The sequence below is a fragment of the Zingiber officinale genome, chromosome 6A (assembly GCF_018446385.1).
Source record: "Zingiber officinale cultivar Zhangliang chromosome 6A, Zo_v1.1, whole genome shotgun sequence".
NCBI classification, from domain to species: Eukaryota; Viridiplantae; Streptophyta; class Magnoliopsida; order Zingiberales; family Zingiberaceae; genus Zingiber; species Zingiber officinale.
Window position 1 is genome coordinate 79,004,956 of NC_055997.1, and position 13,852 is coordinate 79,018,807.

Here is a 13,852-nt window from a genome sequence, read left to right on the forward strand (position 1 = left end):
CCATGTGTTCAAGCAGGATGGCGCTATGTGCTCTGCTCTTTCTTTTCTGATGAATGAGCTGAACATCGACTAGAGCATGGGTGGATGCTGCTCGGCATCTGGGCAAAGAAACGAAACGTGGTCAACTCTATTCAAGCAAGGCTTCATAGCATCTAGCACTTTCGATGCTTGATGGTGTTCAGTTCTGATATGCCAGAGTTTATGCAGATTTGGTCCAAATTGCTCTTGGCTCTGAAGAGGTTGGGTCCAAGTTGCTTGATGGTGTTCATGACACATCTAAAGATTATCCAAGTTATGTGAGCTCCCACATTGCTGAGTAGTGCTCACAACTTCTCTGATACTGCATGACAAGTATTGTAATAACTTAGCAGATTTGTTTCAGGACTGCTTAAAACTCTTGGTGTCTTTGTAAATACTACTTGTAACTAATTGAAAACTGAGTAGGTGAATGCTTAGTTCCCTATATATATATATATATATATATATATATATATAGAGAGAGAGAGAGAGAGAGATTTTACATACTAAAGCACTGAAAAAACTTCATCAAAGTCATATTCAAAACACTGGGAACTAGTCATATTTAGATTGATTCTGTTGATCCCTATGACTGTCCAGTTCTTTGATTTGCTTAAGTAGATCCTGCCTTGTTGTGGCTGCAAAGAACCAAATCTGCTCAAAAAGATATTCATGCAATCTTGAAGGGTGATGAACTCCATAACTTCCTGTTGAACCAGGTTTTTGTCAATGTTATTTGTAGAGGCGTCAACGCCAACCTCCAACCTGGGAGAAGATCCTTCTCTATTGTCCTCTTGTTGTGAGTTAATGAAGGGGAAAGACAAACTTCCTAGATTCTGCACTTGTCTCTGGCAACATCATGTCTCCAACCTAGGCCATCACCAGCTACTTTTCTTGGTTGTGTTTTGACTAAACCGGCAAGCCAGTCATCCTCCAGTTACAGCTTCCCAAAGCATATCACAAGTTCTGCACATATTTAAATGCATTGGAGATCATCATAGCAAGGGCATACTGTGTGCTACTAAGACACCAACTTTTACTTGCATCTTTTTGACATCTATGTGACCACATCATCAATGGGTTCTTATGCATATAATGGCAGATGATGAACTACACTATTAATAGGTAGTTGATGAAAAGGAGGCAAATCGAAAACAACCTTGGTTAGAAGGAAAATTATGGTTGATTGAACCAGAGCAAATGAAAAGAAACTATTAAGAAAAAGGAAGTTATTTGGAGTCATAATCTCAATCTCTCGGTTTGATAAGTTCAGGTAATTTGGTCCAGCTGTCACTTTTTACCTATCTTTTCACAGCGTATGGCATTCATTACTCCATCTTCATCAGTGTTTCCCAAATTGATTTGTGTCTTCACGGTTGTCTTTCATCAGCAAATTTAAACATCAACCATGCCGTCATTGGCTATCTCATGACTATCTTCAGAGATTAGGCACATTGAACTGAAGATCAGAATCTTCCACTGTCAATGCACCTCTCAATCCGATGAATCACATTATCAATCACTTCATCAGACGATTCTTAGTTATTCAACAATGCTGCAAAAACATGCAGATAAACGATTGGAGAAAAACAAGTAATTCAAAAGTGCTGCATTAGTGTAGCAATTATCCCATAATCCTGTGAAAATGCTCAGACAGGCATTAATAGGCCAAGAGAGCTTTTTGATCTAGTGGGGGCAGTAAATCGGAAGTACTGGTACAGTAGTTATCGTGTAATCCTGTGAAAAGGTGTAGTTCGTTCATCCAGGCCAAGTGGATTGTTCAATCTGACATTGTGCATTGATTTAAATCTTTAATTGGTTGAGAATTCGCAAGCATCCTGTAATCTTGAAGGTTTTCAATAGATCATCTTTCATCTTTCAGGCCAAACATCTACTTCATGCGTCTAAAATAACTTCATGTGTTGAATCATGAATGCAAACTGAAGATGCTAGTTGCAGCACCTTCAGTTTGAGAGGGAGAATAGAATATAGTCTCCACTCATCGCTTGAATTCTGGCCTTATTCGCTAGTTGAACATGATCGCACACCAAACAGTGAGATGACACAAGACTTCGATCAACGCTAAAACTATTTTATGGAACCAAAACTACACTCGGAGAGTAAAATTCTGGTCCTATTTTCTTCTTATTATCTTATCCTTTGCCAATAAACAGCAAACTTTTTAGGAAATCCAAAAGCTACACTACGAAGTACCGAATACACAGTTCGTAAACCATACGAAGGGAGCGAGAGAGAACATCGAAAGGGTGAATCCGACAAGCGTGCGATTAAAAGACCTAGCGAACATCAGAAAAAAATTGACGAAGGAAAATGAACGAGCGATCCCAAAAAAAATGCGACGCCGAATGGCATCGCCCCGACAACCACCTCATCAAGAAAATAGAAGCGATCGGCGAGGATGAACAAGCTCACCTCGTCCGGTTCCGATTCAAGAAAACAAAATCACGCGACCGATGCGAACCCTAGATTGGCGCGGCTCTCCTTCCCGCTCTGGACGTCAGTTCTCCAGCCGGCTGTGCTCCGTCTTCGCCGCCCCCGTCTTATAGATAGGCATTCGCTGAAGACTCTCTCTCTCTCTCTCTCTCTCTCTCTCTCCCTCTCTCTCCTCTCTCTCCACTCCTCTCCTGGTCTCGGCGTTAGTCCAACTGAGAGCTGGCTTTCCTTCGCAAGTTCGCATATACTTGTCATACGTTGCTGGGATCTGCACGTGTATTACACGTGGACGATCAGATCCTCTACACGCTGTGGCTTATCTACTGTGACGTCGTCCGATTTGGACGTCAGAATATAGACTTTACGTTCAGAAAAATAACTAAGTTGCTGCCCTGCATTGGACGATGTATAAATTTTGATTAGTTCACGAAGATAAAATTTTATTTAATCGGGACTTTGGGCCATAGTAGAAATAGAGACAAAAAAATGTGGTCAGCTCCGTTACTCTCCTAACCCCGCTGCTCCTTCCCATTTATCCTTAATTAATGCTTCTCTTGTGTTTCATTATCAATCGTTTAACTTTAACGTCCTTAATTCAATTGCTCTATTCCATTTTGTTAATTCCCAATTAATGTGGTCAGCTTTATTTCCTAGTATTCAAATAAATCATTTTTATGTATTTGTGTCACCTTGTCTATCTATGAGTAGGAGACGCAATGGAGTAACTAAATCATTTTGTTCATTCTTGTGCATCACTCGGACCATTTTGAAACCAAACTAAGCGGAAGGGAAGAAAGTAAAGCCATACTTCTGATGATGAAGCCATACCCTATCTTTGGGTGTTATTTGAACTATCGGTTTGTGTGGAAAGTAACTAATAAGACTTAGGACGAGATCTTAAAGACGAATATATATGGCAAACCATAGAATAAATAAACCATACGATGTTATAGTCGTTCGGTAGCTTTAACAGGACTAAGATGCAAGCGGAATGATGCTGTGATAGGGCAACTCAACAAAGTAAATACCCTAAATCATGGAGAGAATAGTTGATGCTGGTTGAAGTCAGGAGTTTACTATATGATTCATCTTGCTGCCTGACTTGTTCCTCATGGCCTGTGAAGTTTGAAGCCAAAAACCCTTGGAACGTACCGTTGAGATGGCTTTTGCGGCTTGAGGTGCCCGTATGTCATCAGAAACAAGTGAGGGAACGTTGTCCCAAAGTGAGCTCCATCAATATCTGTGCAAGCAAGGTCAAGGAAACTTTCATAGGGCAGCTTAGCAGTTGGATAACTTCGTACCACTTCATCTTGAGTTTTTAAATCATCAAAATACAACAGAATAATGGCATGGGTTGCATACCCCACATATATGCCTCATCACTTTCCGTCAAGTAAAATAACAGTATTAACGATTAGAGGTGAAATAGCAAGAGTTTGAAAACACAGGAGGATATTTGATGATTCTGAAACTCTTAAGAGGCAAAATACTTTCTCAGATATTCACATATGCGTTACTGCTAAATTTATACTCTGCTATAAGAACATATGGACCATTTCTCTTAACATCAATAGACTGTAGGACAAGAACCATAAATAAATTATTATGCATTGAAATTTAGAAGGTTAAATATTGTACTAGGGAAACAGTTGGTTTCAACACTTATCATAGACAAACATAACTGAAAATTAAGTAACTAGTTGGAGAAAGGATACTGCCTTGGTACTTCGATCTTGGATAGTATACGTCTTCACATTTAGGACAATAAATCTTCACAGTGCTTGATCGAGGAATGTCTGATTGCCCAACAGGAAGACAGGGTTGACCACTACAGTAAACTCGAGGGCATCTTCCAAAATCATAGTTCTTGTATTTCTCTAGCTAGGTTGCCACTAATTATGTCATCACAATTGAACAATTAAGTAATGATAAAACATTGACAGCATCAAGATCTTACCATGGCAACCATCCCTTTACTAGTTAATATATATCGAACATGTATCAAGCCATAGAGCATCTCTGCTGCTGATTCAACTAACTCATTTTGTTCCTCAGTAAACATGTCTCCTGGTCAGTTTGAAATCCAGGGAGAGATTTATCCACAAATATATGCACAAAAAAGCTTATATGAAATTGACACATATATGGCATTCTCAAACAAGGCAGCCCAGTGCACGAAGCTCCCGCCAATGCAGGTCAGAGAAGGGTTATATGGCATTCTCAAACAAAAAAGGGCAGCCCGGTGCACGAAGCTCCCGCCAATGCAGGTCAAGGAAGGGTTACGCAGTCTTACCCTATTTTGCAAGAGGTTGTTTCCAAAACTCAAACCCGTGACCTCTAGGTCACACAGCAATAACTTTTGCATCAAGGCTCCCCTTCCTCAAACATCTACAAACAAAAAAAGTATGTGGTCGTGCACTTAATCTATCATGCTACGTATCTGGGCCATGCACTTAATCTATCATACTACTATTCTTCATTACTATGCTTTTAGATGTCATGCATGCAAATGTTATGTATGCAAAATCTATTGGTTGTTCGACACAACATTAAGAATTTGCAATGTTCAAGAAACAATTTTCACTACTCATGACAAGGAAAGCAATTCTCTAGTCAGTAAATGCTTTAGTCTCTCTAGAGAGCATCGTTGACCAGTGTGCTTTCATGAAACTTAGAGAATATATATTTGTTAAGCTTGTAATAGTGGCAAAGCTAGTGAAGTATACAGAACATGTGTCCAGCAATTTATGTTCTCTGCTCACATTGGTTGATGAAACTTTTGGGAACAAAAACATACATGAAAAAAATAAAACTAAATAAAAGATAAAGGATGCATGTCTTCAAAACATGATGGCAAAAGGCGAATACGCTCGCCCCCATCGCCCCCGCCAACCCGTCCCAGGGCCAACACGGAGGAGATAAATCACGGACGGCTACTAGCCTTTGGAATAATGACTAGCACATAAGGTGCATGTCTTCAAAACATGAATATAGGGAAGAATGATTATCCACTCATTGTATTTCGCCAAATATGGAATGAAGGACTAAAAAGAACAAAAAAAAATATTGATAAAATTGAAAAGGTAGATATCTACAATGTACCTATTTTTAAATTCAGATGGGAAAAATAGTGTTCATTCATGAAATTCTGTAGACGCATTAGTGAAGCTTACCATGAGAAGACTCGATATCCAAGATCAGATCAAGAGCAAAATCATAATAAGGAACTTGACTACTTATTCCACATAGGTTGAAATCATCTTGAATGTATTCTTCATCAACTTCACAGAAAAATTCATTCCCCCTTAGATTACAGAACCATGAAATCCAAGATGTGTCTTCCCCGTCAGAACCATTGATATCAGATTCTTCACTATCTGTTTCTGACTCTTCTGCGATAACATATGCAAAATAAATTTAGGCAAAGCACAGACAAAACTCTACCAATATCTAGATTGACTACTCATTGATTCTAGCTTAATGTCCCAAAATAAGGTTCCAAATCAACTTTTTCAAAAGTAGACCTCTCAAGGAAGAAACTTTACCGTCGGAACCCTTGTTTTTTGGGACGGAAAGGTGTTCCGGCTGCTTCCCGGAGGCTGAAGAGGCTAGTGGGAGCCTGTCTTTATCCTTGCCAACCAAGCCTCTTGAGGCCGACGGCAAGGACTTCTCTAGGTGCTTGTCGAGCGCATCATTGATCCGCTTCCGATCCAAGGATCCAGCCTCCACCTTGGATCCGTTCCCGCTCCTGTACATATCTCCCACTGGCCGATCAGGCCAACCCTAATCCCAAACCACAGCTCAAAATTGATTCAAAGCGCCATTACGCAATGAAAACGATCGAAACCATTATGGTGTGAAGAAATCACCATAACTGGTGCCATGGAACCATTGATTTGTATGAACGGGAGAAGGAATTCGAGGCAGAAGAAGCGGATATTGGTACAAATCTCCGGCTCTTTCTCACGGAAGAGAAACGGGGGAGAGGACGAAGTTTGATGAACGAGCGGTAGCGATCTAATAACGAGTACGGCTGTACGTGGAATTTTGCGATTCATGACCCGGCCCATTACGTAGTCATGTCATTTTAGCCGTGTATTTTTTTTTAGCTTCCCTCAAGTCCAAGTTGGGCAAAATCCGAGCGAAGAATTTTCTTCCCAATAAATATATAATATATTGATTACCTACTGTGAATTTCTCATTAGATTTAATCTTTCTTTAGTATGAATTTCACGTAATTGTATATTATTCTAAGCACATCTCGAAGAATTACGTAAAATGGTAGTAAATTGAGCATAAAAAAACAAAGAAAAAGGTCACATGTGCTCTTCAGAATTAAAATTCAAATTCAAAGAACAAATTCAGAAATAAAAAATTTGTATAACCTCGTTGAAAAAACTTAAACAACACTATCAATCCAAAGCACTCAGTTCATTCCAAATGGATAATAGAAATATTGGAAGCTTGTGCGTATCTAATACACAAATGTATCATGAAGCTTTTGGCTGGAAAACTTTTGCAGAATGACGATCATTTCATTGCTAGTTTGATCCTTTTCTTCATGGGATAGCAGCTGCCTATTGTCTTATAAACTCCTAGTCTACGCTAACACAATATTCTTCAGGTAGCAATGTCCTCGACCTCAGAATGGAACACAAAACTTGGAAAAGTTGTAGTTATGTCCCTGCACATTTGATTTGTCGCACATCGAGTTAAGAGTGAAGTGCTTTTGCACATGTATCAATAATCCAAATCGAATATTGACTATTCCAAATGTAGGATAATTTTCAGCTAATTTTGAACATGAACAAGAAATGGTTTATGAATATGGAAGAAACATCAACAGAATTCTTCTGTGATAATTAAAGGCGATAAGCAGATTCTTCGATTTAATTATCATTTTGATAATTTTGGTATTTGTGCGGAACCACGAAAGGTATAGAAAAGGAACACATCAATCATTGAACAAAGAATCCTCAGCAATACAGTTTACTTCCTAACAGCAGAATCACTTGCCTGAGATATGGAAGGGTCATGATCTTCATCAACGATGGATTGTGAGAGACAAAATTTTCCCATTCTGTTTTATCTATTTTTCCGTCTTGATTAGCATCAGCTTCTTGAAATGTCTGTTCAAGAAAATGTACGAATTGTTAGAGGTTTTGCTAACTTCTTGCAATTGTGAAATCAGATGTGGCAACAAACCTTATCTAAAATTGACTCCACAACTTCATCAGCCAATCTCATCTCTGATTCAGACAGCAGAGCAATCAGCATCTGCTTCACCTGCCAACCAGATTAAATGGCAAGGCCCATGTTTGAATATATCATAAATAAAACAGAAGATTAATGCATTAATCAATAAGATTAATCATAAATGCATGAGCTTAATTAGTGCTTCATTTGGGAAACTTAGCATTTGCCGTGCATTTTGCATGTTATGATCCAGCAGGAGTTACAGAATATAGAAATTGAAAAGAAGAAGGAAAGAAATAGATATGAGGATTGAGTTCATAAGTTTCCATCTTAATCTTGATATACAACTGCTGGGAGTGTTCTTAAATACTTCCATAGCAAGTAACGCATAGCCATTTCCTTTGGACTAATTTTTTCAACCTATATGCAGTTGTTGATACAAAATCTGGCAAGAAACAGCCAACCAGAATATTTTAGAAAGAACAGGCTTATTAAGAGGGAGATCTAGTCTACCAAACCATAGTAAGGGTTCTGCAGCCAATGTTTATCCTCACCAATTCTATTACATGGTAAAAGTTGATAATTTGCTCTTATATTACTGTCTTCAAACTATATATTTACAACTTCAGTAAAATGTACTGATCTGGTTCTTTTCTCAAATAGTTTCCTCTTATCTTACCAATTCTTCGCTCAGAAGGTGTCGCTCCTATGCAATAGAACATAAAGCATTACAAAAACATTAAAGCATATTACAAGGAGTAATTGCTTGTCTCAGACCTATAGAAAAACTAGATCAATAAACCTAGACATAAAACAAATTTGAAATTCAAATGTCAGAGTTCAATTTATAAAGTCCTCTATACAGTTGTATCTAGCATCTACCAACTGTCCATAATCCATGTGTTAATCAACAATTAACCATTCATCAAGATACCTCTTTCCTTTCAATGAAGCCGGTACCATCAAGATCATAAAGCTTGAAGGAAACTGTAGATTAAAATGAAGTTTGCAATAAGATTCCTAGTGATTCAAATATTCCATAAAACCCATAAATACTTACAATCAACTTTGTCTTCATGTGGAGCATTTGGATGAAAAACATTCAGCGCTCGAACAAAGTCCCCAAAATCAATAACACCTTTTTGCTTTACATCAAATAGATTGAAGATCTGCAAACAAAATTTCTAAGTAATAACTAGCAAAAGAGTATAGAAAATGTAAGAACAGTTCTAATTTACCCAATTTATGGCATCTTTTATTAATTAAATGACAAAAGCAAGAAGAGAAGAATGATATATATAGTGTCATTTTGAGAATCTTGTGACAAATTAACAGGATACACTCTGTCATCAGCCTCTACAATATAGTAGCATATTGCCAGAAAATGTAAGTGATAACTAGCAAAAGAGTATAGAAAATGTAAGAACAGCTCTAATTTACCCAATTTATGGCATCTTTTATTAATTAAATGACAAAAGCAAGAAGAGAAGAAAGATATATATAGTGTCATTTTGAGAATCTTGTGACAAATTAACAGGATACACTCTGTCATCAGCCTCTACAATATAGTAGCATATTGTCAGAATCCACAACGTAGTGGCATGCCCCCAAAAAGATGGTTATATTTGGAAAAATTAAGGTCTGGTTTAATATGCTTCCCAGCAGAATAAGGCATAATCATTTTTGCAATTCATATTCTTAATCTGATCAAAAATAAATAGATTTCATTAGCATGTTGATATCTCACAATTATGTAGACAATCTTTCTCTAGCTTTTCACAAACCTAAATATCCTCAAATCATGGCAACAAACAAGAAAAGCTTGAAGAGGAAGCAGTTTGTGTTAGTGATCACAATATGATACTAGATTACATGCAATTCACAATTGACAAGAAATTTGCATACCATTTAATGAAACAATGTTGATAAAATTCCTATTCACATTAAAACAGATCTTGATAACTTTGGATAGCAATGTGGACAATATGAACTAGGAGCTCTTTATAACATAGTACCCTGTTTGCAAAAAGATTTTCCTTCTTTCCAGTTTTAAATAACGCAAGTTGGAACTCCTCCTGCATAAAAGGCATGTAATCAAGACACTCTAAATAGTAAATAATTTGTTACTTTACAAGGGAAACCTCAACAGATCAGCATTACATAATCAGCATATACAAAGCAACTAGCAAGAAGGGCATACACTAACTAGCTATACAAGGTATGCAGAACATGAGCCCTACTGAAAATATAAATATACAGCAAGTTTACATGAAATAACAGGGAAAAAACAAGAAAGAGGAAAAATGTAATTATTGATAAGACAAACGTCACCAACCAACCTAAGAAATGTTTAAGTATGGCCATTTGGCATCACTAACTGAGATAAACTTATGGATATCTCATCTTCAACTCACTTTGATAAAGCAGCAAGCAAATTGCTGATGTTGTGAGTGTTGGTTTAGCTTGCTGAAATTTCATTGAATGAGTGAAAGATTGGTTACGTTCATGGTGGCAAAAGGCGACAACGCTCGCCCCCAGCGCCTCCGCCAACACGGAGAAGGTAAATCACAGGTGGCTACTAGCCTTTGGAATAATGAACGGCACATGAGAGAGGCATTTACCTCAGCTATGCCGAGATTCAAACCCCAGACCTCATGGTGGCAATACCTCATGCGCTAGCCACTAGACCGTCTCGAAGGGACTAAAATTGGTTACGTTCATTGAAATACAGGATAGTGTCAACTGATAACATTGTCATTTTTGGTAGCTGTATATCAAATATAAATTATCTGCAAAGTAATTATATTAGTAACTACGTGCTCAAATATTGATACACAGAATCTCATCTGGGGATGTCAGAAATCTTTACAAAGCCAGTAAACTATGAAAGACCTGAGTCTTTAGTCACATTGATTGCTGTGGTCCTTGTGGATGAAAAAATGCCAGCTGCAACTGGTTAATCTTCAGAAAGATTACATTTACATAGCATTTCAAGTAGTTGCAAGGAGTACATGAATGGCGTGTACACTCCCAGCGTCATAATGTCATCTTTGATCAGCTTAATTTAAGAAGCACCAACATTGAGCATTATGTTTTAAGAGGGGAAAACTTGGTAATTATGGCAATGAAAACGGGAAACCATAATCCTATCTAGTCATTCAAGAGAACATGAAATGATAAAATTAGTTATAAAAGTCAGTAATCCAGAATATTTATGAAAATAACAATTCATCAATGAAAATAACGCTCAGGAACATAACCATAATGGAAGAAAGCAGGAACAGATGGCAGAATCTTGTTTACCTTGTTGATTAATCCATCATCTATTACAGAACTGCTAATGCTCTTGAAAAGTTCAAACAATGCCTCAACTTCACTGACAGTGACTGTAACAGTAGAACATACATGAATACTCCAGCTTATGTTCCATCAGAAGAATACTAAGAGAACTGGATTTCAGTAAAATGGCATCTAGCAATCTCCATGTGCATTATTGTCACACAAACAAATCAAAGCAGTAAGAAGAATAGCAGTTTAGATCACAATACGCTTGACCCATAAATGTGGTGCATGAGGATCTTAACTTATACCACACTGACTAGGCTGTAGTATTTCTACAGCAATAATACAATACATAAGCAGTTTGATACAATGGTGTGACCTCCCCCTTCCCCACCACCCTAAATCCTAATTCTCTTAATCCTCTTTCTCCCCCCTCTGTGCGAGCTCCATCCCTTCCACTAGTATAGACAATAGAAAAGACATCGATCAGAAAATCTAGGCTAGTGGCATGAGAGGAATCCACTTAACATGGTAATTTTGACTCACTATAACCTATTTTGAGTCCTACCCAATTACCAGCTATGGCGCACAATGGAAATCGTGAAATAATTTACACAATATGATACCATCCAAACCATGACCACATATAAAAAAGAAAGCTAAAGTTTATAATTCAAACCATGACCACATATATTAGTAACAGGGAACTATTTTTGGTTGGCTACATAATTTTGTTACTCATTGAAACACATCAAGCATGAGATCTAGAAAATAGAATAATTTTATTAAGCATGAGAATAGATGTTATGTGCTTCTTTCTCATTTCAGCAACCAATTCAACTATGGATGAGTGCTTGAACAAAACTTCAGTTCTAAATCAACAAGAGCAGGATAATTGTCAGGATAAGTCACATTGTCACATTTCTAATTGGTTCTTTTAGGGCGTTGGTCCACCATGGGCCAAGTATTTAGGAATGAGTTTATCTTGAGTGAGACCAAGTTTATAGGAGTAGGGAAAAGTGTAATGTGTTTACAGTAATATTCAAGGCAAGTTTAATCTCAAACATTAACTTCTCCTTCATCTATCAACAAAATTTGAATTTTCTTCTCAATTAATCCAAGGAGGACTTGTGTTCTCTCTTCACTACAAATGAAAGATAGTAATTTTCACTAATGGAACCCCATCCCAGTGTCGCTAATAGAAGATAACACCTAGATCAAAAACATGTGATCACTTCAATATGCCTAAAGTTCTGCAGCAGTCAATCTGGAAAAAACAAAGTTCAATTTTTTTTTAATCAAAAACTAAGATAAAACTCAGGGTTGAAAGCTAAAACTATCGTTCATAAATCTGAAGTTGAATTTTCCAACGATAAGGAAACCAAGAATAAATTTTAATTACATGCTGTCTCAGAAGCCAGAAAAACGGGGTCCTCGTATCCTGGGAATTGCCTTCGACCCTTTGATTGAAAACAGCCCATTTAGAACAGCTATAAACTGCCCTAGACCTTGAATTCACAGCACGCAGCCTTCTCGATGATCCAGCCAAGTCATCTAAAAGTACCAAAAAAAAAATAAGAAAAAAATTACATTCATCAAATTTAACAGAAAAAAAGATCAAACCAAATATCTTCTAGATCTCCACAACTACTATAAACCCTAGATTAAAAAAAGCAGAAGCCTTTTTCAGGGACCAAAAAGAAGAATCGAAGGCGAACAATAGATCAAGCTAAAGCTTTATGCTCGAAAACGACCAAATGCCAACTAAAACATTAAAAAATAAAAATAAAAAATAAAAACCACAAGAAAACAACCTACTTTCTCAATCATCTAACCGTACAAGGTTAAAAAAAATACCAATAAGGGACAAACAGAGATTAAAAAAAAAACCTAATGACAGTCTTGATACTCGAAAGGGAGTGCAAAAAAAAACAAGGATACAATCAGAACGGAAAGGAAAAAAAATTTAAACCTCCCTAGAATGATCTCTATCAAGTGCCGACCTGACGGGCTTCCATGATGACTTCGCCGAAGGAAGCGACGAGACTGGCGACAGAGACAATGAGAGAAAGAGAGGAGGAAAGCGAAACGTAGCAATATTTGCGCCTTTTTCCCTTCTACGAGAGTGCCCTAGCTTGGTTGGAATTTGGATCCTCTCGACCGGAACGGCGGTCCCCCAACACCAAGGAATGGTCGACGAGAGAGCGACGTACACCGGGGCCGGACGAGCGCCGATGGCCAATTGGTGGGTGGGTATAAACAGCGTTGGCGAACCATCCGCTCTTCGTGCCGAGCTTGGAACTTTGCAGAGTCGCGACTGGAGTCGTTGCACGTGGGTTGGTGGATTTCGTCCCTTCCACAATCTTACCTCTGTCATTAAAGACGGGTCCCAACAAAGATATCAATAACAAAGCGGGTTGTGTTTCTGGGTAAGATTTCAAATGTAAGCATCTCAATAAAACTTTACTGGACAGTCGACTCTACGAGAATATTCCTTATCATATGGAACGATTCTAATTGGGACAAAAGTAAAAAAAACATAGTAACTTCCTTTTAAGAATTCTTAAAATAATACTTTATTTGTAATAACGTGTGATAGTTATTACAATACATAACAGTTAGTGTAGTATTACAATACTTAATACCATATTATTTTAGTATTGTATAGTTTAAGTAGCTATTATAATTATTTTTAGAGTGATTTTAATCCATTTATAATAATTTTTATTAAGTTAGTAAATACCTTCGTATAATAATATTTAATGTTTAAAGTTATAAGAATTTGAATTCATAGCAAATTATCATGCAAATCTGGACATTTATATTTAGTCTTTGTGTACATGATCAAACCAATTTATTTGTTTCAACTCTCTAACTCATATAAAATTATCAATTTACCCTC

General features: G+C 37.3%; 3 protein-coding genes across 3 annotated transcripts in view; all 3 read right to left on the reverse strand.

The window, feature by feature from the left end:
* The window catches only part of LOC121996676, a 47,951-nt gene extending 45,261 nt beyond the window's left edge, over window positions 1–2,690 (reverse strand). Inside the window, exon 1 of the mRNA XM_042550717.1 lies at window positions 2,452–2,690. The gene's annotated coding sequence lies outside the window, so the exon portion shown is untranslated. The remainder of the gene's footprint in view (window positions 1–2,451) is intronic.
* A 692-nt stretch (window positions 2,691–3,382) lies between these two features.
* LOC121996677 (putative casein kinase II subunit beta-4) lies at window positions 3,383–6,475 on the reverse strand. The gene is made up of 5 exons (XM_042550718.1): window positions 6,018–6,475; window positions 5,646–5,864; window positions 4,430–4,539; window positions 4,188–4,353; window positions 3,383–3,712 (listed from the first exon to the last, which is right to left on the reverse strand). Exons 1-5 carry the CDS (start codon window positions 6,226–6,228, stop codon window positions 3,582–3,584), a joined length of 837 nt encoding a protein of 278 aa, XP_042406652.1. The 5' UTR covers window positions 6,229–6,475; the 3' UTR covers window positions 3,383–3,581.
* Window positions 6,476–6,830: 355 nt separating this feature from the next.
* Window positions 6,831–12,724, reverse strand: LOC121996678 (calcineurin B-like protein 1). The gene is made up of 9 exons (XM_042550719.1): window positions 12,574–12,724; window positions 12,353–12,504; window positions 10,972–11,054; window positions 9,684–9,743; window positions 8,729–8,837; window positions 8,603–8,655; window positions 7,678–7,758; window positions 7,489–7,601; window positions 6,831–7,156 (listed from the first exon to the last, which is right to left on the reverse strand). The coding sequence occupies exons 2-9, from the start codon at window positions 12,429–12,431 to the stop codon at window positions 7,093–7,095; spliced, it is 642 nt and encodes a 213-aa protein (XP_042406653.1). The 5' UTR covers window positions 12,432–12,504; window positions 12,574–12,724; the 3' UTR covers window positions 6,831–7,092.
* Window positions 12,725–13,852: the final 1,128 nt, after the last annotated feature.